This window comes from Marmota monax, unplaced genomic scaffold (assembly GCF_021218885.2).
Source record: "Marmota monax isolate L192 unplaced genomic scaffold, Marmota_monax_Labrador192_F-V1.1 WCK01_AAM20220418_F8-fsc00072, whole genome shotgun sequence".
Lineage (NCBI taxonomy): Eukaryota > Metazoa > Chordata > Mammalia > Rodentia > Sciuridae > Marmota > Marmota monax.
Genome location: NW_026692356.1, coordinates 1442680 through 1467931, shown reverse-complemented (window position 1 = coordinate 1467931; position 25252 = coordinate 1442680). Strand labels below are relative to the sequence as shown.

Below are 25252 nucleotides of genomic sequence, written 5' to 3'. Positions count from 1 at the left end.
GGATCAGGCCCAGCGGCCTGCCGGCGTGGTACACACGTCACCCCAATTGGAGTAGGGGCAGAGCAGAGCCGCCGCCCGCGCCAGGAACAGGCCCAGCGACCTTCCAGCATGGTAGTCACGACACCCAATTGGAGTAGGGGCAGAGCAGAGCCGCCACCCGTGCCCGAAAGGTGGGCAGACATGCGACCGACCAGCGGGACAGGCCCAGTGGCCTGCCGGTGTGACAGACACATCACCTCCTTTGGAGTAGGGGCAGAGCAGAGCCGCCGCCCATGCCCGCAAGGTAGGCAGACCTGCGACCGACCGGTAGAACAGGCCTAGCGGCCGGCCGGGGTGGTAGGCACGTCACCCCAATTGGAGTAGGAGCAGAGCAGAGCCTTCGCCCGCGCCCGGAACAGGCCCAGGGGTCCGAGGGTGTGGTAGACAAGTCACACAAATTGGAGGGGGGGCAGAGCAGAGCCGCCGCCCGCGCCTGCAGGGTAGGCAGACCTGCAACTGACCGGCGGATCAGGCCCGGTGGCCTGCCGGCGTGGTACACTCGTCACTCCAATTGGAGTAGGGGCAGAGCAGAGCTGCCACCCATGCCCGAAACAGGCCCAGTGATCTGCCGGTGTGGTAGTCACGACACCCGAATTGGAGTAAGGGCAGAGCAGAGCCGCCTCCCGCACCCAGAATAAGCCCAGCGACCCGCCGGCATAGTAGACACGTCACCCCAATTGGAGTAAGGGCAGAGCAGAGCCACCGCCCGCGCCTGCAAGGTAGGCAGACCTGCGACTGACCATCAGAAGAGGCCCAGGGGTCCGCGGGTGTGGTAGACACCTCACACCAATTGTAGGAGGTGCAGAGCAGAGCCGCTGCCCGCGCCTGCAAGGTAGGCAGACCGCCGTCCGACCCTGCAAGGGAGACTTTTCAACTATACAAGAGCAAATAAATATATAGGGTAAAAAAAAAAATTCAAAAACACAACAGTTTCACCAAGCAGAAAGAAACGCAAGCAGTATGAAAAGACAAGGAAAGAAAGGACCACAAACAATGCAGGTCAACTCAACTTTAGAAGAGGTAACAGCTGCAGCAGATGGAATGTCAGATAAAGAATTCAGGATATACATGCTTCAGATGATCTGGAGTATCAAGGAAGACATTAGACAGCAAAATCAGACAATGAAAGACCACTTCGACAATGAGTTACACAAACAAATCCAGGAAGCAAAGGATCAACTATACAGGGAGATAGAGGTTATAAAAAACAAACAAACAGAAATCCTAGAAATGCAGGAAGCAGTAAACCAACTTAAAAACTCAATTGAGAATACTACCAGCAGAGTAGAACACTTAGAAGATAGAACATCAGACAATGAAGGCAAAGTATTTCAACTTGAAAAGAACATAGACAGCTCAGCAAGACTGTTAAGAAACCATTAGAAGAACATCCAAGAAATATGGGATAACATTAAGAGACCAAACTTAAGAGTCATTGGGATACAGGAAGGTACAGAACTCCAAACCAAAGGAATGAGCAATCTATTCAATGAAATAATACGAGAAAAATTCCCAGACTTGAAGAATGAGACAGAATCCCAAATCCTAGAAGCCTACAGGACGCCGAATGTGCAAAATCATAAGAGATCCACATCTAGACACATTATAATGAAGATGCCCAACATACAGAATAAGGAGAGAATTTTAAAAGCTGCAAGAGAAAGGAAGCAGATTACATTTAGGGGTAAGCCAATCAGGATAACAGCTGATCTTTCAACACAGACTCTGAAAGCTAGAAGATCCTGGAATAACATATTTCAAACACTGAAAGAAAAGGGGTTCCAACCAAGAATTGTGTATCCAGCGAAATTAAGCTTCAGGATGGAAGATGAAATTAAAACCTTCCACGATAAACAAAAGTTAAAACAATTTGCAGCTAGAAAACCATCTCTTCAAAACATCCTCGGCAAAACATTACAGGAAGAGGAAATGGAATATAACAATGAAAACCAGCAGTGGGAGGTAGGACAGTAAAGGGGGGGAAAACAATCAAAGAGGAAAACAAACCATGTTCAGTAACAGTAATAAACAAATATGGCTGGAAGAACAACCCATATCTCAATAATAACCCTAAATGTTAATGGCTTAAACTCACCAATTAAGAGACACAGGCTAGTAGAATGGATCACAAAACAAGACCCAACAATATGCTGCCTACAGGAGACGCATTTGATAGGAAAAGACATACATAGGCTGAAGGTGAAAGGTTGGGAAAAATCATATCACTCATATGGACTTCGGAAACAAGCAGGAGTGTCCATACTCATATCAAATAAAATAGATTTCAAGCAAAAGTTAATCAAAAGGGATAAAGAGGGGGGCTGGGGATGTGGCTCAAGTGGTAATGCGCTCGCCTGGCATGCGTGCAGCCTGGGTTCGATCCTCAGCACTACATACAAACAAAGATGTTGTGTCCGCCGAGAACTAAAAAATAAATATTAAAAAATTCTCTCTCTCTCTCTCTCTCTCTCTCTCTCTCTCTCTCTCTCTTTAAAAAAAAGGGATAAATAGGGACACTACATACTGCTCAAGGGAACCATACACCAATAAGACATAACAATCATAAATATATATGCCCCAAACAATGGTGCAGCTATGTTAGTCAAACAAACTCTTCTCAAGTTCAAGAGTCTAATAGACCACCATACAATAATCATGGGAGACTTCAACACACCTCTCTCGCCACTGGACAGATCTTCCAAACAAAAGTTGAATAAGGAAACTATAGAATTCAATAACACAATTAATAACCTAGACTTAATTGACATATATAGAATATACCACCCAACATCAAGCAGTTACACTTTTTTCTCAGCAGCACATGGATCCTTCTCAAAAATAGATCATATATTATGTCTCAGGGCAACTCTTAGACAATATAAAGGAGTAGAGATAATACCATGCATCTTATCTGATCATAATGGGAATGAAACTGAAAATCAACGATAAAAGAAGGAAGGAAAAATCATGCATCACTTGGAGAATGAACAATAGGTTACCGAATGATCAATGGGTTATAGAAGACATCAAGGAGGAAATTAAAAAATTCTTAGAGATAAATGAAAACACAGACACAACATATCAGAATCTATGGGACACCTTGAAAGCAGTACTAAGAGGAAAATTCATTGCTTGGAGTTCATTCCTTAAAAAAAGAAAAAACCAACAAATAAATGATTTCATACTTCATCTCAAAATCCTAGAAAAAGAAGAGCAAAACAACAGCAAAAGAAGTAGAAGGCAAGAAATAATTAAAATCAGAGCTGAAATTAATGAAATCGAAACAAAAGAAACAACTGAAAAAATTGACAAAACTAAAAGTTGGTTCTTTGAAAAAATAAACAAAATCGACAGACCCTTAGCCATGCTAGCGAAGAGAAGAAGAGAGAGAACTCAAATTACTAGCATACGGGATGAAAAAGGCAATATCACAACAGACACTTCAGAAATACAGAAGATAATCAAAAATTATTTTGAATCCTTATACTCCAATAAATTAGAAGATAGTGAAGGCATAGATAAATTTCTTAAGTCATATGATCTGCCCAGATTGAGTCAGGAGGATATAGACAACCTAAACAGACCAATATCAATTGAGGAAATAGAAGAAACCATCAAAAGACTACCAACTAAGAAAAGCCCAGGACCGGATGCGTATACAGCAGAGTTTTACAAAACCTTTAAAGAGGAACTAATACCAATATTTTTCAAGCTACTTCAGGAAATAGAAAAAGAGGGAGAACTTCCAAATTCATTCTACGAGGCCAACATCACCCTGATACCTAAACCAGATAAAGACACTTCAAAGAAAGAAAACTTCAGACTAATATCTCTAATGAACCTAGATGCAAAAATCCTCAATAAAATTCTGGCGAATCGGATACAAAAACATATCAAAAAAATTGTGCACCATGATCAAGTAGGATTCATCCCTGGGATGCAAGGCTGGATCAATATACGGAAATCAATAAATGTTATTCACCACATCAATAGACTTAAAAATAAGAACCATATGATCATCTCGATAGATGCAGAAAAAGCATTCGACAAAGTACATCATCCCTTTATGTTCAAAACTCTAGAAAAACTAGGGATAACAGGAACATACCTCAATATTGTAAAAACAATCTATGCTAAGCCTCAGGCTAGCATCATTCTGAATGGAGAAAAATTGAAGGGATTCCCTCTAAAATCTGGAACAAGACAGGGATGCCCTCTCTCACCACTTCTGTTCAACATAGTTCTCGAAACACTGGCCAGAGCAATTAGACAGACGAAAGAAATTAAAGGCATAAAAATAGGAAAAGAAGAACTTAAATTATCACTATTTGCAGAAGACATGATTCTATACCTAGCAGACCCAAAAGGGTCTACAAAGAAACTATTAGAGCTAATAAATGAATTCAGCAAAGTGGCAGGATATAAAATCAACACGCATAAATCAAAGGCATTCCTGTATATCAGCGACAAATCCTCTGAAATGGAAATGAGGACAACCACTCCATTCACAATATCTTCAAAAAAAATAAAATACTTGGGAATCAACCTAACAAAAGAGGTGAAAGACTTATACAATGAAAACTACAGAACCCTAAAGAGAGAAATAGAAGATCTTAGAAGATGGAAAAATATACCCTGTTCATGGATAGGCAGAACTAACATCATCAAAATGGCGATATTACCAAAAGTTCTCTATAGGTTTAATGCAATGCCAATCAAAATCCCAACGGCATTTCTTGTAGAAATAGAGAAAGCAATCATGAAATTCATATGGAAAAATAAAAGACCCAGAATAACAAAAACAATGCTAAGCAGGAAGTGTGAATCAGGCGGTATAGCGATACCAGACTTCAAACTATACTACAGAGCAATAGTAACAAAAACAGCATGGTACTGGTACCAAAACAGGCGGGTAGACCAATGGTACAGAATAGAGGACACAGAAACCAATCCACAAAACTACAACTATCTTATATTTGATAAAGGGGTTAAAAGCATGCAATGGAGGAAGGATAGCATCTTCAACAAATGGTGCTGGGAAAACTGGAAATCCATATGCAACAAAATGAAACTGAATCCCCTTCTCTCGCCATGCACAAAAGTTAACTCAAAATGGATCAAAGAGCTTGATATCAAATCAGAGACACGGCGTCAGATAGAAGAAAAAGTTGGCTACGATCTACATACTGTGGGGTCGGGCTCCAAATTCCTCAATAGGACACCCATAGCACAAAAGTTAATAACTAGAATCAACAAATGGGATTTACTGAAACTAAAAAGTTTTTTTCTCAGCAAAAGAAACAATAAGAGAGGTAAATAGGGAGCCTACATCCTGGGAACAAATCTTTACTCCTCACACTTCAGAGAGAGCCCTAATATCCAGAGTATACAAAGAACTCAAAAAATTAAACAATAAGAAAACAAATAACCCAATCAACAAATGGGCCAAGGACCTGAACAGACACTTCTCAGAGGAGGACATACAGTCAATCAACAAGTACATGAAAAAATGCTCACCATCTCTAGCAGTCAGAGAAATGCAAATCAAAACCACCCTAAGATACCATCTCACTCCAGTAAGATTGGCAGCCATTATGAAGTCAAACAACAACAAGTGCTGGCGAGGATGTGGGGAAAAGGGCACACTTGTACATTGCTGGTGGGACTGCAAATTGGTGCAGCCAATTTGGAAAGCAGTATGGAGATTTCTTGGAAAGTTAGGAATGGAACCACCATTTGACCCAGCTATTCCCCTTCTCGGTCTATTCCCTAAAGACCTAAAAAGAGCATGCTACAGGGACACTGCTACATCAATGTTCATAGCAGCACAATTCACAATAGCAAGACTGTGGAACCAACCTAGATGCCCTTCAATAGACGAATGGATAAAAAAATGTGGCATTTATACACAATGGAGTATTACTCTGCATTAAAAAATGACAAAATCATAGAATTTGCAGGGAAATGGATGGCATTAGAGCAGATTATGCTAAGTGAAGCTAGCCAATCCCTAAAACACAAATGCCAAATGTCTTCTTTGATATAAGGAGAGTAACTAAGAACAGAGTAGGGACGAAGAGCATGAGAAGAAGATTAACATTAAACAGGGATGAGAGGTGGGAGGGAAAGGGAGAGAGAAGGGAAATTGCATGGAAATGGAAGGAGACCCTCAGGGTTATACAAAAGTACATACAAGAGGAAGTGAGGGGAAAGGGAAAAATAATACAAGGGGGCGAAATGAATGACAGTAGAGGGGGTAGAGAGAGAAGAGGGGAGGGGAGGGGAGGGGAGGGGGGATAGTAGAGGATAGGAAAGGCAGTAGAACACAACAGACACTAGTATGGCAATATGTAAATCAATGGATGTGTAACTGATGTGATTCTGCAATCTGTATACCGGGTAAAAATGGGAGTTCATAACCCACTTGAATCAAAGTGTGAAATATGATATGTCAAGAACTATGTAATGTTTTGAACAACCAACAATAAAAAATTTTTAAAAAATAAAATAAAAAAATAAAACTGGAGAGTATAGGTAAATTCATGATTTTCAGAAGTTTTTTCTTTAATTTTTAAGCTTTTATGCTTTCTGCAGAGAGTGGAATTGGTTAGCAAACTATTTTGAAGTATAGAAAAAATGTGGAAATCATTCTTATAAAGTCTTATATTTCTCAACAGAGCATGTAAGAATGTATTGAAAGTGAGGAAGACCAATTTTTAGGTTGAAGACATGAAAGTCTCAGGTAGCAATATAAGATTACTTGTTGGATAACTTGACAGGTAAAGAATCCAGTTAGGGTAAGAAGGTCTGACTTACAAGGAAACTTCATCAACATAGTTATTGTAATCCATACAATGATAAGTAGCACAGAAACAAATGGAAAGTATAGAATCAACTGAAGAGAAAGAATAAAGAGGGCTGAACAATGACACTGTACTAGTATTATTCTCATGTGACTGAAAAAAAAGTGTTCAAAAGTATGAGTAAAAAAGAGAAGAAGGGAAATCCAACACAAGGCTAATGGAGCTGCAACCTTCACCCTCCTGGGGCAGCTGGTGCTCAAACCTCCAGAAGCCTTCTGAATCTGAGACATTCATTGGGATGAAGTGAACAATAGTTCTCTACCATCAACCTTGCTCATTAATTATGGATCCTGGAGTCATTAACTGCCCCCTCATTTCTAGTATATGTTCTCGAGTCTAGAGTACCTCCACGCATCCTATACCATGACTTCACAAGTGCCACACAGCTGAAAACGAGAAGCATGCTTTGGGGTTCCAGTCTGAGAAAAGGCACAAACAAATGCATTTAAAGTCATTCAAAAGTAAAGTAATGGCATTCAAAACATTCAGGAAATAGTCATAGCAATGGTTAGAGTTAAAAGGAGAGCCAAACAAGATTTGAAGTGATGAAAAGCAGGTGTCTAACGCTAGTATAAACTTGAGAAATAACAGGACACACACATCTGAAGCTAAGACGTATGAGAGCCTGAGGTATTGAGAAAACATTGAGTTAACTTCGGTACCCACTGCATAAACATGGAGGTGAATACAGAGATTACTGTGCTAAACAAGACAGAGTGGTACTGGATTCACCTACTGAGTATCAGGAGGTACAGAGCAACAAGCAAGGTCAGAGATTAGGAGATGATAAAGTATGAACTCTGAGATGCAGATTTGGGAGGCAGAGGTTGGGATTTCCTCTTCTGGCTAAGATAAAAAAAAATGGAGATTAAATTTACCTTCCCATCAGAAACCACCAAAACCAATGAACAGAATATTGAAATATAATGGCTTTTTTAGACACTGGACAACAGTATTAAAAGACAATGATTCCTAATGTGCAAACACACCTCAAACAAGCCAGCTCCCATGAGTGAAATCAGAAAAAGTTAAATTAATAAAGAAAAAGTATCTATGGAAGCTATTGTTTGTGCAAGAACCTTTCTTAATCCAATCTTCAGTTTCTTTCTTCAGCTAACTAGAATAATATTTTCTCTTTGACTTAAGAACCTCCTGGCTACATTCAAGCCAAACATTTTATACTATTGACTTTTATTATAAATGAAACTGGAACTTAACCTAAAGTGGCAAACTCCAAGATGGGATAAGGAGAGACCAGTTAGTACCTTGACTTGCTCAAACCTGAAAATTAGAGCAGGACATTAACTGATTAGCATATTTGAATTATTAGTTTTATAGCATGACTATGGTATATTATCATAGTCTCATAACTACTTATGACAAGTCCTTCATCTCTGTAAAATTTTGTGATCATTTTTAGCCAATGAAAATTTGAAAGTTCCTTTTGGTTCAGTACCAAATTTGTGTTCTATTTCCAATAAATCTAAAAACATCTAATCTTCCCCAACTTTTTTCATAATCATTATTTTATTTTCCCTCAATTTCCTATCTTTGTTATTCTGCTGTACCATATACATTTTCATAAGGCACTTCAAACATTTTTTGGAAGAGGTAGGAGATTAAATATTACCATAAACTGTGCAGTATTTGATAAAACAAAAATTCTTACTCAACTCAACAATTTTTTGAATGCTAGATTATCTGTAAGGCACTGGTTTAGTGAGCTAGATCAATGAGCAAAGAAAATTCTCTGCTTATATGCAATCTGTTTTAGTAGGAAAAAAACAGACACATGACATAGTAGTCCATAAAATAGGCAAAAAAGATCATATGTCAAAACTCAGGAGTGTTGGAAGGAAAAAAAGGTGAGGTGAATCAAACATTCTGGCAGTGGGAGTCACAATTTTGAAGAAAGTGGGTAGGGTAGGTTCCATTCTAGAAGTGATATTTAGGCAAGGATTTAAAGAAAACAATGAAGTTAGCCACATTGTCTTGTAAGTGAAGAGAATCACAGCAAAGGAGTACAGGATAAACTAAGGAGGAAGCATACCTGACATGTGAAAGGATGTGCAGAGACTAGTGGAGTGAAAGCAGAGTGCACGTGGGGTAGAGTAGTAGAAAATAAGGCCAGAGAAATAACAGAAATTTGTTCAGTGCACTGTGAACCACATAGGAACTTAGATTCTGCTCTCTGTAAAAAATAAAATAAAATAAAAGAGCTACAGCAGGATTTTGGGTAGAGAAGTAACATGATATGCTTTATGTTGTTTAAGGATTTCTTTGGTTGTATAGAAAATATACTACAGAGGACAAGGTAGAAGCAGTAAGCTTCAAAACTTGATGATGATTCAGACCACAGTGTAGCAGTAAAAACAAAAACAAAAAAATGGCTGAATTCAGAAGTTGTTTTAAGGTGGAATCAACAAGAATTTCTGATGAGTTGTCTACCATGAAGAAAGAGTCAAAGATGAATGTAAGGTGTCCAATGAAAAAGTGGCAGAGTGAAGTAATCATCAACCAAGATGGGGGAAATGCATATGAAGAAGGTTTTTTAGAAGATACTGGAAGACCATCTAAGTTCAATCTTAACATATCAGTTTAGGAATGTGTACTGGATATCCAAATTATGATGTCAAAAGGCATTTTGATATGCAAATCTGGGGCTGGGGAGAAAGGTCTGTATTGAAGATAAATATCTAAAGGTCAGAGCTATGAGACTGGATAAGATCACCAAGAGAATAAGTAGAGATAGTAAAGACATAGGGCCCTCCAATTTTAATGCTAAACAAAATTTTCAACCAACCAAAACTGTTCCTAACCATACCTCACATTTTAAAAGAGGCATTGCAATATTCTATTGTAAACTGTAAATGCAAAAAGTGTTAACAGAAAAAGAATTTGTTCTCATAATTTAATTGTAATTTGCTACTAGCAAAGAGCTAAAACTGTTATCTTGATCTAGGTCCTGTGCAAAGGGGGCCTTTGATGTGAACTCAGACATAGATATTTGATTTGGGAAGTAAAGGGTCAGATAGAGTGAGAGAGAATAAGGGAAGGCAATAAAAAGGGTAGATTATTCAGCTGAATATCATTGTGGTTAATGAGGGCTCAATCCTCCTGGGACCCCTCTAAAAATGGCATACGATGCCCCTCAGATTTATCTCTCTAAAAACATCAACAAATTACTAGAAACCTACGACCTATCCAAACTGAATCAGGAGGACACACGCAATTTAAACACATCAATTTCAAGCAATGAAATCGAAGACACCAACAAAAGCCTACCAACTAAGAAAAGCCCAGAACTAGATGAATGCTCAGCTGAGTTCCACAAGGCCTTCAAAGAAGAATTAACACTAATACTCCTCAAATTATTCCATGAAATAGAAAAGGAGAGAACCTTTTCAAACTCATTCTATGAAGCTGTTATTGTCCTGATGCCAAAACCAGACAAAGACACATCAAGGAAAGAAAACTTCAGACCAATATCCCTGATGAACATAGATTCAAAAATTCTCAAAAAAAAAATCCTGGCAAATATCATACAAAAAATATTAAAAAAGATAGTTCACCATGATCAAGTAGGACTCATCCCAGGGATGCAAGGCTGATTCAACATACAGAAATCAATAAACATAACTTTCACATCAACAGACTTACAGACAAGAATCATATAGGTGGATAAAAAACATTTGACAAAATACAGCACCCTTTCATATTCAAAACACTAGAAAACGTAGGGATAGTAGGAAATACCTCAACATTGTAAAAGATATATATGTTAACCCAAGGCAAACATTATTCTAAATGGAGAAAAATTGAAAGCATTCCCTCTAAAAACTGGAACAAGACAATGTCCTCTTTCACCACTTCTATTCAACATTGTTCTTGAAACCTTAGCCAGAGCAATTAGAATAAATAAATTAAAGGAAAAATAGGAAAAGAAGAACTCAAACTATCGCTATTTGCTGATGACATAATCCTATATTTTTAAAATCCAAAAAATTGAACAAGAAAACTTCTAGAACTAATCATTGAATTCAGCAAAATAGCAGTATATAAAACAAACATCCATAAATCAAACATGTTCCTATACATCAGAAATGAATCTACTGAAAGAGAAATTGGGAAGATTTACCCCATTCACAATAGCCTCAAAAAAAAATACTTTAGACTCAATCTAACAAAAGAGTGCAAGACCTCTACAATGAAAACTACAGCACACTAAAAAAAGAAATTGAAGAAGGCCTTATAAGATGGAAAGATCTCCCATCTTTGAATATTGTCAAAATGGCTATATTACCAAAAGCATTATACAGATTTAATGCAATTACTATTAAAATCCCAGTGACATTCTTCATTCATAGGAATAGAAAAAGCAGTCATAAAATTCATTTGGAAAAAGAGGAGACCCAGAGTAGCCAAAGCAATTCCTAGCAAGAAGAGTGAAGCAGGTGGCATCAAAATACCAGAACTTAAACTATACTACAGAGCAATAGTAACAAAACAACATTATATTGGCACCAAAACAGACTGGTAGACCAATGGTATAAAATAGAAGACACAGAGACAAACCCACATAAATATAGTTATCCTATACTAGACCAAGGTGCTATAAACATACATTGGAGAAAAGATAGCCTCTTCAACATATGTTGCTGGGAAAATTGGAAACTCATATGTAGCAAAATGAAATTAGACCTCTATCTCTCACCCTACACAAAACACAACTCACAATATATCAAAGACTTAGCAACTAGAACAGAGACCTTACACCTAATAGAAGAAAAAGTAGGCCCAAATCTCCGCCAAATCAGCTTAGGAACTGACTTCCTTAACAAGGCTGCTAAAGCACAAGAAGTAAAATCAAGAACCAATAAATGGGATGGATTCAAACTAAAAAGCTTCTTCTTAGCAAAGGAAATAATCAATAATGTAATGAGAGAACCTACAAAATGGGAGAAAAATTTTACCATATGCACCTTATATAGAGCATTAATCTCCAACATATATACAACTCAAAACATTGAGTACCAAAAAACAAATAACCTAATCAATAAATGGGCTAAGGAACTGAACAGACATTTCACAGAAGAAGAAATATGAATGGGCAACAAAAATATGAAAAAAAACACACAACATCTCTAGCAATTAGAGAAATGCAAGCCAAAATTACTCTTTGAATATTGTCAAAATGGCTATATTATTATAGAGTGAGATGAAATGCAAGATTTCATCTCACTCTAGTCATAATGGCAATTATCAAGAATACAAGCAACAAGACTCCTTTGGCACAATAATTAATAAATTGGATGGACTCAAACTAAAACGTTTCTTTTCAGCAAAAGAAACAATCTGTGAGGTGAACAGAGAGTCTACATCCTAGGAGGAAATTTTTACCCCTCACACATCAGATAGAGCACTAATCTCTAGGTTATATAGAGAACTCAAAAAGCTAAACACCGCAAAAACAATAACCCAGTCAACAAATGGGCTAAGGACCTGAACAGACACTTCTCAGAAGACAATATACAATCAATCAACAAATATATGAAAAAATGCTCATCATCGTTAGTAATTAGAGAAATGCAAATCAAAACCACTCTTAAGATTTCATCTCACTCCAGTCAGAATGGCAGTCATTATGCATACAAACAATAATAGTTGTTGTGGAGGATGTGGGAGAGAAAGGTACACTCATACACTGCTGGTGGGACTGCAAACTGGTGCAGCCAATTTGGAAGGCAGTATGGAGATTTCTTAGAAAATTGGGAATGGAACCACCATTTGACCCAGCTATCCCTCTCCTCAGTTTATACCCTAAGCATACTACAGGGACACAGCCACATCAATGTTTATAGCAGCACAATTCACAATAGCTAAACTGAACCAACCTAGATGCCCTTCAATAGATAAATGGATAAAAAAGTGGAATATACACAATGGAATATTACTCAGCAATAAAAGAGAATAAAATCGTGCATTTGTGGGTAAATGGATGGAGTTAGAGAAGATAATGCTAAGTGAAGTTAGCCAATCCAAAATAAACAAATTCCAAATGTTTTCTTTGATATAAGGAGGCTGATTCATAGTGGGACAGAGAGAGGAAGCATGGGAGGAATAGACGAACTCTAGATAGAACAGAGGGCTTGGAGGGGAAGTGAGGGGGCATGGAGTTATAAATGATGGTGGTATGTGATGATCATTATTATCCAAAGTACATGTATGAAGACACGAATTGGTGTGAATATAATTTGTATACAACCAGAACTATGTAAAATTGTGCTCTATATGTGTAGTAAGAATTGTAATACATTCTGGGGTCATATGTAAATAAAAAAAGAATACAAGCAACAATAAATGTTGGCAAGGATGTTGGGAAAAAGGTACACTCATACATTGCTGGTGGAGCTGCAATTGGTGCAATCACTCTGGAAAGCAGTATGGAGATTCCTCAGAAAACTTGGAATGGAATCACCATTTGACCCAGCTATCGAACTCCATATATACCCAAAGACCTTAAAATCAACATTCTACAGTCACACTGCCACATCAATGTTTATAGCAGTTCAATTCATAATAGCTAACCTAGGGAACCAACCTAGGTGCCCTTCAATGGATGAGTGGATAAAGGAAATGTGGTATATATACACAATATATATACTCAGCCTTAAAGAAGAATGAAATTGTGGCATTTGCAGGGAAATGGCATGCTAAACAAAATAAGTGAATCCTAAAGAACCAAAAGCCGAATATTTTCTGATATGTGGATGCTAATTCACGATAAAGGGACTTCTGGGGAAGAATAGAGGTACTTTGGATGAGACAGAGGGGAGTGAAGGAAAGGGAGGGATCTGGGGGTAGGAAGGGTAGCAGAATGAATCAGACATTAGTACCCTATGTGCATATATGACTACACAACCAGTATAATTCTACATCATGTACAGTCAGAAGAAGTTATATTCCTTTTATATATAAAGTGTCAAAATGCATTCTATTGTCACGTAAACTATTTAGAAGAAATTAAAAATAAAAAATGAAATGTTTTTAAAATCTCTAATTAGATTTTTACTTTTTTCTTCTACCATATGACTTTTATCAATGGAAATGGAGCTGGTGAAGTAAAGATTGTCATTTTTAGCTATGGGTCCTTTGTAAGTTGGAATTTACCTGAAAATATATACAAGCTGAAGTCAACCCAAAAGACAAAAGAAATAAGACCAAAGGATTGGTAATATGTCCACAGAAAATAGAAAAAAGTTTCACTGAATACAGAAATCATATTCAGATAGATGAATTTGGAAATTATGAGACTGTCACAAGCTTGTATTTTATCAATGTGAAAGTGGACAAACTGGATTTGAAGAGACAGCTGTATATCAGTACTTGGTTATTTTGAAATCCTGCTACTTTCCAGGTGTCAGATTCTATTAACTCACATATGACTACGAATTTCAAGAGAGATGTCAGGAACATGGTCTCTGGGCTCTCAGCATAATTTCACATCATGTCACTTGAACATATCCCTGTTGGTCTTTATAAGCCCTTTGTTTACTGTGAGCCGAGATCTAAAATAAAGATTTTTTTAAATTGTTTCACATGTTAACAAGATTTTTAAAAGGCAAATTTACATATTCTATTACAGACTTAGCTCCTCCTTCCAAAGGGGATACAAATTATTAAAGATATGAGACATTGGTGTCTTTTTCTAGATTTGCAACTATAAATTGAGTAAATTTAATCCTGTGTAGTCTGTTTTCTGTGACTAATTTCTCAATATTTGAGATACAGTACCAATGACCAATAGGGCTTAACATTATCTTCACACATATCATTAATGTTTGATTACATGCATTTATTTATAAGTTTATAGGTTATTGTTAAATATTCATTTATTTAATGAATGACAATGCTAGCAGTTGTCCACATGCTATCTTATATTTGGGTCTCCAATGCCTTCTTTACCTTTGGCCCCAGGGCTACATGTGGTCATTCTGTACTTCATAATTATCTCCTCAAGAAAGTGTGAAAGTAACTACCCATAAAATGTGCCTGGATATTATAATTAAAAGACTTAAATACAGAAACATGTAATATTTGCATTGCTCTTGGTTGATGATCCTGGTGATTTTAAGCTCATCTTCCTGTATTCTTTCTTTAGGACAAGGAATGATTTTAATGTTAGATTTTCATGCAAACTGACAAGTCATCAGGAAAGATATATTTAGTCAAAGAGCATTTCACTGGCTTCAAATGATAACAATAGCTAGCTTCCTACTCTGTCACTGAGTAAGGACAGTCATGGTTAAGCAAGCACTGAGGTCAAAGCTAAATCAAAACTATCCTCATCTTCTGAAAACTAGCCTGTTTCTCGTGGCTGCAATATGTACAACTTGAGAGTTAGACTTAAGCAAAAAAGCAGCCTTTATTCTTAGAGAATACGTCCAGTTTAAAAAAAAAAAAAACAAAACTGACTTTTAAAATAAGGAAGAAAGTAGGAGTGTGCAAATTAAATAAAGATAAGTTGTTAAAGGTTAACCAGTTTCTCCTGGCAGTGTTATAAGCAAATGATATAGTCATTCTCTAGTTCTACAATATTTAGATGTTTTATTTCAGTCACTTAGTGGGAGCTGAGAACAAATGTGGGTAAACCAAACACAAAATACCTTCACAGAACATAAGCTAAAAATCTACTCCCTTAATCCTTCAGTGTTTAATCATGTTATATCTTGACCATAAATGTGAAGAATGTCAAAGTAAATCTGATATTTACATGGTTTGGTATACATACACAGAAAACAACCATTCAGAAAACACATAATCATGCCATTTGTGTGGTTCCTATGGCTTCATAATAAATTCCCAGAAATTTAGAAGATTAAAATATCTATTTGTTGTTTCCTAGTTTCTGTTTCTATAACTCTGGTCATAATGTAACTGGGTTCTCAGCTGAGAGTCTCACCAAGCTAGACTCAAGATTTTGGTTAGGCTGCATTCTCAAGGGGAGCTCAGGGTCTTCTTCCAAGTACATTCAGATAATTAAAACAATTTAGTTCCTTGTGATTGTGGAACTGAGGTTCTTCTTTCCTTGCTGACCATCATTGGGTTTTGCCACCCTCAAGTCCCCAGCCACACAGTCCTCTCACAGTAAGAAACCATACTTCTTCAAAGCTAATAGGAAAAAAATCTTTTTTTTCCTTCTTTCCTTCCTCCCTCCAATTTTTCCTCCCTCATGAAACAATTGACTCTTATATGATACAGTGTAATCAATCATAAAAGCTACTGTACCTTGGCTTCTGCTCTATAACACAGCCCTCAGCCAGGAAGTGCTTATTCCATTGTACTTACAGGTCCCACCCACATTTAAAGAGAGGGGATTATGTATTGCATGTGGAAACAGAAATTGTGAAGCCATCTTAAAGTTCTGCCTACAGCCACTACTCAGTCCAAAATCTAAAATACACAACTGAGGAAGAGAGAAAAATATTCCTTACCTCCAGAACCTAGAAGTTAATGTAAATTGTTTAAAGACCAAGAATAGTGTTTTCTAAGAGAGAGAAAGCAATCTATTAATAATCCTATATGTATTTACTAAAATTCCCAGAGGAAGATACTCAGGGCTCAGACTCAGTGGACCCTTTGAATTATGCCTAGTAGAGATGCATGTTCCTATGTATACTAATAATAGGGCTGGCAAAACATTAATGGATAACTGCATAAGAGATATGTCCCAGTTGTAGCAACCCCAAAACATAACTTCCCATGAAACCAGTCCCTTTTTACCACTAAACTCCTCTTTGTTAGTTATTATATCTAATATCTGGCTACATGCTAGTACAACAACATTCCATTTTCTACCAAAAAGAATAAAATTGAGTATTTAATTATAATACTGATGTCTTCTGGATTAGTAATAAAGTAATCAGATGACCATGCTTTGATTCTGCAGTTATCATCGAACTGGGAATGTGAATGGCCTATAAATGTGATGGAACATTTTCTCCTTTGGTTAGGTGACATTACAAGGCAAAGTGATAGGGCAAGGATTCCCATGATTATAGTTTGCTCTTAGCAGGGAAGTTGACGGTTCTTTTAGTAGCTTTGAAGAAGTAAGAAGCTACATTATAAGAAGTTCAGATGGCTAGGCCTTAATGCAACTTTCAGGGGCTAAGACATACCCCAAGCAGATATTTAATCTGAAAATGGGGACCTCAGACCTCAGACCTACAGTAGCAAGGAACTTAATTCTTCCAACATCTGAAAGAGCCTCAGAGGAGTTCCTTTCCCAGGTTACACCTTCATTTTGGCCTGGTAAGCCTGAATAGAGGGTCTAGCTAATCCATGACTAGGAACCTGAACCATGAAAACATGAGAAATGATATCCCATTTGATTCAAATGTATGAAATGTCAAGATCATTGTACTGTCATGTGTAACTAATAAAAATAAATAAATAAATAAATAATAAAAAAAACAAACAAAAAGGAACCAAGAAAACTGTAGGATACAAACAACTCATGTTGCTTTAAGCTGCTTACCATGTGGTAACTTTTCATGAGGTATAGAAAACTAACACATGAGCAAACAGATAAATAAATAAACTGGCAAAATTAATTTTAGGTAATCTCTGCAATAACATTTCTTATAACTAAATCCCAATTGATTTTACCCAATAGATACATTATTTCCAGGCTTTTAAAATGTTTGGAAACTGAAATAAGGACCTACTTTTATGGTACTCCAAAACAAATGATAAGCCAAAGGTCAAACTCTTTAAGTGATGAGAGAAAGCCAAATCAATTGGGGAACTAACATATAACTCCAAGAAGGTTAAAAATAAATCTGAATAACCATGATATATGTTATGCATGTACTTATATATGCACAAAAACAAGGGGTACTTACTCTGAAAGTTGTTCACTGAGAAGATACGAGGATGATAGAATCCTGCTTTGCAAATGCACTGATAGGCTCCAAGTACAAATCCTAGGCCTTTAATTGGCATACACTGTGAAGAAGAAAAGAAAGCAATGTAATTGATCATAGTTTATTTCACAGATATCCATAATTCCAAATGCTAACAGAACTAACACATTTTCCAGACATTAAATATCTCTTTTTGAACCTTTATTTTTGGTTTGTTTGCCAACAGACATGTTTTTTAGAAGTACTGTAGCAAATTGAGTTTTCTTTCTAAATATACTCCATTACAGCTGAAATTGCTATACATCTTTAACTTATTCAGTTGCCACAGAAATTACTAGACATAGTTTTTGTTTTTAATACATCAATATCATCTTGTTGCTTTAAGAAATATTCACAAAACACATAAGAATATTTTAAATAATTTCATACTAAACATTTCTGTCAAAGTAGATAGGAAGAGAGATAGAAGACATGGAAATTGCTTTTATGAATTAAATATTAATCAAATTTCATACTTAGATCAAAATAACACAAACTGATGAAACAAAACAAGTAAAATTTAAGTTGAAAATATAGAAAAGAAAAATACAGATAAATTAATGATCATAATGGTTTGGGGTCCAAAATCTACTTCACAGATATATGTTCTACATTGATATAAAATAAGAAAAACCATGATAAACTTTTCAAATATGTCATACAAATAGACATTTCTCCAAAATGTAATCTTGTCTTCTTTCAAGAATTTCACTTAATCCAGGTAAAATTGAGCTTAGCATACTCACTATTGCTATACTCAATTACAGAAACAAGGAATAACCACTATTAAAATATAAAGACTACATCAGTAAAATGGGTGTTTTAAGAGTTTAATCAACATTCAATTAAAACTTCTTTCCTGATATTTCCCTGCCAAGATACAACCCTTTTCCTTTATGCCATTATAATCTATTAAAGGAACTTAGAATATAATAGATTTAAAAGTTATAAGATAGTCCCAATACAGAGGCCCTTGAGAGAAATGTTTTAATAAAATTTTTCTATATACTTGAACATTGTGTTTTCTTTCTTTTTTAATTTTTTTTAAATTTTTTAACTACACGACAGCAGTGGAAAGCATTACAATTCTTATTACACATATAGGCACTATTTTTCATATCTCTGTATATAAAGTATGTTCATGCCAATTTAAGCCTTTATATGTGTACTTTGCTTTTTTTGTATTACAATTCTTAATACAGATATATACCACAATTTTTGTATCTTTGTTTGTATATAAAGTATGTTGACACCCAATTCAGGTCTTCATACATGTACTTTGGATAATTATATCCATCACATTCCACCATCCTTGCTAATCCCCTGCCCCTCCCTTTCCCTCCCAGCCCTCTTCCCTATCTAGAATTCATCTATTCCTCCCATGCTCTCCCTCCCTACCCCACTATGAGGCAACCTACTTATATCAAGAAAAAATTTGGCATTTGTTTTTTGGGATTGCTTCACTTAGCATTATCTTCTCCCAACGCCATCCATTTTGCAAATGCCATGATTTTGTTCTTTTTTAATGCTGATTAAAATTCCATGTGTATATATGCCACATTTTTTTATCCATTCATCCAATGAAGGACATCTAAGTTGGCTCCACAGTTTATTTTTTGTAAATTGTGCTGCTATAAACACTGATGTGGCTGTGTCCCTGTAGTATGCTGTTTTTAAGTGCTTTGGGTATATATTCTGAGGACAGGAATAGCTGAGTCAAATGGTGGTTCCATTCCCAGATTTCCAAGGAATCTCCAAACTGCTTTCCAAATTGGCTGCACCAATTTGCAGTCCCACCAGCAATGTATGAATGTACCTTTTTCCCCACATCCTCGCCAACACTTTTTGTTGTTTGTCTTCATAATAGCTGCCATTCTGACTGGAGTGAGATGATATCTTAAGTGTGGTTTTGATTTGCATTTCTCTGATTGCTAGAGATGATGAGCATTTTTTCATATATTTGTTGATTGATTGTATATCATCTTCTGAGTGTCTGTTCAGGTCCTTAGCCCATTTGTTGACTGGGTTATTGTTTTTGTGGTGTTTAGCTTTTTGAGTTCTTTATATACCTAGAGATTAGTGCTCTATCTGATGTGTGAGGGGTAAAAATTTGTTCCCAGGATGTAGGCTCTCTATTTACCTCACAGATTGTTTCTTTTGCTGAAAAGAAACTTTTTAGTTTGATTCCATCCCATTTATTGAGTCTTGGTTTTACTTCTTGTGCTATAGGAGTCTTATTAAGGAAGTTGGGGCCTAATCCCATATGATGAAGATAAGGGCCTACTTTTTTTTCTATTAGACGCAGAGTCTCTGGTTTAATTCCTAGGTCCTTGATCCATTTTGAGTTAAGTTTATGCATGGTGGAAATAAGGGTTTAATTTCATTTTGTTGCATATGGATTTCCAGTTTTCCCAGCACCATTTGTTGAAGATGCTATCTTTTCTTCAGTGCATGTTTTTGACACCTTTGTGTAATATAAGATAATTGAAATTTTGTGGGTTAATTTAAATAATAATTTTATAATGTAAGCTCAAATGATAAGCATTCAGGTTAATATTACATATCATGAAAACTCCAGCAAATAAAAAAATTTATACAAGGTAACTAGTTAATGCTTATTCTAAAATCAGAAGTGCAGCAAGAAATCTTAGAAAAAATAACTTTCTAAAGGACCTTCTTGAGTATCTTATTTCATGAATACTGTTTTTTTAACCCAATACACACTTATATTCAAATACATCTTATATTTAAAAACATGGTTCTTGCCAGAGCAAAATGAAATGGCAGATGAGAACCTGTCAATTCAACTAACTTAGCAAGTATTTACAAAACAATTGCTGTATACCTAGAGCATTCCTGCACAATCTAATTGAAATACAAAACATTCTGTTTATAAAGATCAAGGTATACAAGAGGTCAAATCATATGTTTGAACTAAAAATTAAATAAAACGGCAGAGACAATTACAACATTTACTTTGGATAAGTACTAATATTATGGAAAAGCATATTATTTGTAGTCAGTAAGAAAAGATAGATTTGAGTTCTGACTTTATCACTTTCTAAACATGTAAATTTAGGAATTTAGGCTTGTTCTCTTTAATCTCTATGAGACTTTCTTTTTAATTTGTAAGAATTTCTTAATCAGAGTCAAATATAGTTTGAAGGTAAAGCTATCAAGATGTCCTAAAGTAGAAGAGGAATAGAAAAACAAAGGATGACACCAAGATTTTTACCCAGCACAACCATAAGAATGGAATTAACATAAACTGATCTGTGAAAGACTGCAAGTGGTATGGATTGGGGTAAAAATCAGAAGTTCAGTTTCGCAAATATTAAGTGTGAAGGTGTCTATTTGAAATTTAATTCTAATCTCAGATATGGAGCTTGATAAACTGATATGACGTTTAGGAGAGACGTCTAGGCTGTATAATTTGGAAATCATTTGCATAAAATTGATAGATAAAACTGACATACTACAGGAAGTGAAGGAAATAGGACCAAAGATAGAAGAGAAATCCACCTGTGACACTGGTCAATTCCCTGGTCACCCAAGTTTGATTCATCTGATTTGGCTAATGAGGCATGTATCTACAACCACCCTCATCACTCCATGTATATCCCTCCTGAAGTTCCTTTCTAGGTCAAAGAGAACAATCTTCCCCAATAGAGGAGGGCCATTCCATAGTCAAAGGTACACAAGTAGCTGTGCTTCTCTATGAGAAGTATATCCAGGTATACTAAGAGTTACTAAGGATACATTAGAGCACATTAAATATTTTGCTTCACTGGAATTTAGAAGTTAAAATGCTTTCATTAAAATTGCACTAATTTCCTCATGATATGACTCAACGCAACAACAGTGACTCAGTCAAGAATTTTAAATGTTTAGCTAAACTCGACAGTTAATTGAAATTTAAACTGATTCTAGAGCTGACATAAAACTGAAGGTTAAAAAAAACAATATAGTTGATTAGGTAAACATTGCCAAATAAAAAGTTCCTTGAAGTTAAAAAAAAAAAAAAAAAAAACTTTCCTAATTTTATTGAAAACAGCAAAATAGATATTCATTACCTTGAACTTTTTGTTTTAATCCTTTTTTTTCCCCCACAGTGCTGGGGACTACACAGGCTACACAAGCATTCCACCACTGAACTACACTCCTAGTCTTGTTTCACTCTTAAAATTATCTTAATCTCAAAGGAAAGAAAAAACTCTCAGTTAAAATCAATAAAAGTGCATCATCCTTCTATTGTACTCCCTTTGCCTCTAAGATGGTGGGGTCTTCATGGAACCTGATGTCCTGTTGCTTACATACAGTTGCCTGGAATAGAAATTGACCTAAGATTATAAATTTGGAATCAAGTTTCTATGCTTTCTATCTACAACCCCCATTCCTTACCTATCAAATCCCTACTACCTCCCAACCAAAATTACACATTTTCAAGATTAGGAAATTAACATAGTCAGTGTAGCTTTTAAAAACTGTTTTAAAAGTCCCCTTTGGGGACTGATTTTTATAATTTTTTCCTTTTTGGTTTTCTAACATAAACAGAGATCCTCAGTTAATACAAAAACTTCAGAATTTTAATCTCACATTCATTTAAGATCTTTAAATATTCCTTATATTAATTATATGCATTAAAGTCTAAAAATAAAAATCAAAGGAAGCAGAGATGGAAAAGCAGCACTTCTTTCTCCACAAGGGTAGCTTTTACATAAGTGGCCTTCGATAAACATTGAAATTTCTATATTAAGAGTTATAGTACCCCCATGAGTGAAGAAGATGCATACAATATAAGACACCCTCTTTAATAAGTCTTACCAAGCCATATGCAGAGATTTACTATACAGAATTCTTGAGAGTCCACCACCAAATTCAGGTTTCTAGAAGTAGACTAGATCCAAATGAATAAGAGATGATGGTCAAGAGATCAGATTAAAATGTATAAATTCCCAGAAAAATATAACTTACCAATATTCAATCATATAAAAATGAAAAATCTGAATAGACCTATAACTAGTAAAGAGATTGAATCAGTAATCAACCAAAAAAGTTCACAGAACCAGATGATTTCACATCAGAATTCTATAAAACATTTAAAGAATAAATATAAATTGGTTGTTTCTATACACTAACAAAGAACATTCTGAAGGGAAGGGAAATCTTTAAAACAATCCAATTTATAATAACCTTGAAAGTATAAAATACTTAGAAATAAAATTAACAAAGGAGATGAAGAATTATAAACTGAAAACTATAAAACATTGCTCTATGATCAAACGAGTATAGGACTGGTACAAAGATAATTATATAGTCCAGTGGAATAAAATAGAAGTTCAAAAAAAACTTCTCACATATAATGTGATCTTTGGCAAGACCACGCAATGGAGACAGGACAGTCTCTTCAACAAATGGTACTGGGAAAACTGTATACTTACAAGCAAAAGAATGAAGTTGAACTTTTAACTAATGCCATATAAAAAACTTAACTCAAAATTAAAAGAAAACTGGGTGAATGGCAGAAAGAGCAATAGAGGGAAGAGAGCAGGTGGAAGGGAGAGAGAAGGAGCAGAGGCTCTGGGTCTGAATTAGAATAAGATATATTCCATGTTTGTATAATTATGTTAAAATAAATTCCACTGTCATATATAACTAAAAACAACCAATAAAAAAAGGAGACCTAAACATAAGAACTAAAGCCACAAACTTCTAGAAGAAAACTACAGGAAAAGTTTCATGATATCATATTTGGGAATGAGTATATGTATGTGTGTGTGTGTGTATATATATATATATATATATATATATGTGTGTGTGTGTGTGTGTGTGTGTGTGTGTGTGTATGTGTGTGTGTATCTCCAAAACTACAGCCAAAAAAAAAAAAAAACCCAAAATAGACAATAGGACTACAACAAACTCAAAAACTTCTGTGCATCAAAGAAAACAATCAATAGAATGAAAAGGCAACCTACAGAATGACAAAATATTTGCAAGCCATCTATATTATAACAAATATCTAAAAGATATATAAAAACTTGGTATTAAAAATTAAATAATACAAATCTACAATTAAGTTAAAAAATGGGCAAAAACTTAGAAATTTCTCCAAAGAAGATAAACAAGTGGCCAATAAGCAGATGAAAAGATGTCTAACATCACCAATCATAAGAGAAATGCAAATCAAAATTACAAAGAGGTATCACTTCACATTGATCAGAAATGCTACTATCAAAAAATAAATGTTTTTGAAGATATGGATAAATTGGAACCCTTGTGAACTCTTGGTAGGAACATAAAATACTGTTACCACTATGGAAAACAGTAAAAAGATTCCTTTCAATATTAAAAATAGAATTATCTTTGCAATACCACTCTGGTTATAGACCCAAAAGAATTCAAATAGAATCTTGAAGAGGTGTTTGCCAACCTATGCTCACAGAGATATTATTCACAATATCCATCAATAGGTGAACAGATAAACAAAATACAGTACATGGAAACAATGAAATATTATTCAGGTTTTGAAGGAAGGCAATCCTATAATTTTCTACAACATGAAGGAAACTTGAGGACATTATGCTAAGTGAAATAAGCCTCTCATGAAAAAGACAAATACTGTCTGATTCCACTTATATGTATATCTAAAATAAACTCATCAATAGAAAATTTTTTTAAGTGGTTATCAGGGTCCAAGAGAAGGGAAATGAGGAGGTTTTCAATGGTTATAGAGCTTCAATTTTGTAAGATGAAAAATATCTAGAGTTTTGTTATACAATATTGTGAACACAGTTAATGCCAACTACTATACAGTTGAATAGATTAAGATTATGTGCTTTTTACCACAATTAAACATTTAAAAGAATAGTTTAGAACAAAATGGGCCTTTCCCTCAACCATGTATATGTAATCATTACAGTTCATATTGTAATTGGCTGATAACTCACCTCACATATTATAAACTGTCAACTCTTGGTTCTTAACAAAATTGCAGAGCAAAACCTGGCCAGCCTGTCACTCATGAAGATTTTTGCATGGATGTATTACTGAGCAATGGAATAGCTTAAAAAAAAGATATATATATATATATATAGGGGAAGTCAAGTTTAGCATTTAACATAAATAATACTTGTGCCTAAAAAATCACAAACTAATTTGGAGTAAAAGGAGAAGATAAAAAATGCAAATACAATAAAATTTACATAATTAAAAATTCTCCAGAAATGGACCTTAAATGTGTTTTTTCTTAATGTTTTGTTTTGGAATCTTCCTAAAATATAAACACTATGCATAAAACTATTACTTTGAATAGGTAGTAAATTATGCTGAAACACACTAATGCCCTCTGGGAGCTACAGAAGATTTACATCTATTTTCTTATACACT

At 35.4% G+C, this 25252-nt stretch overlaps 1 protein-coding gene across 1 annotated transcript in view; it reads right to left on the bottom strand.

The window, feature by feature from the left end:
- Positions 1-25252, bottom strand: part of Gpr158 (G protein-coupled receptor 158) — a 435003-nt gene that overhangs the window by 194532 nt on the left and 215219 nt on the right. Inside the window, exon 3 of the mRNA XM_058578605.1 lies at positions 17807-17909. Within this exon, the coding sequence (XP_058434588.1) occupies positions 17807-17909 (103 nt within the window). The remainder of the gene's footprint in view (positions 1-17806; positions 17910-25252) is intronic.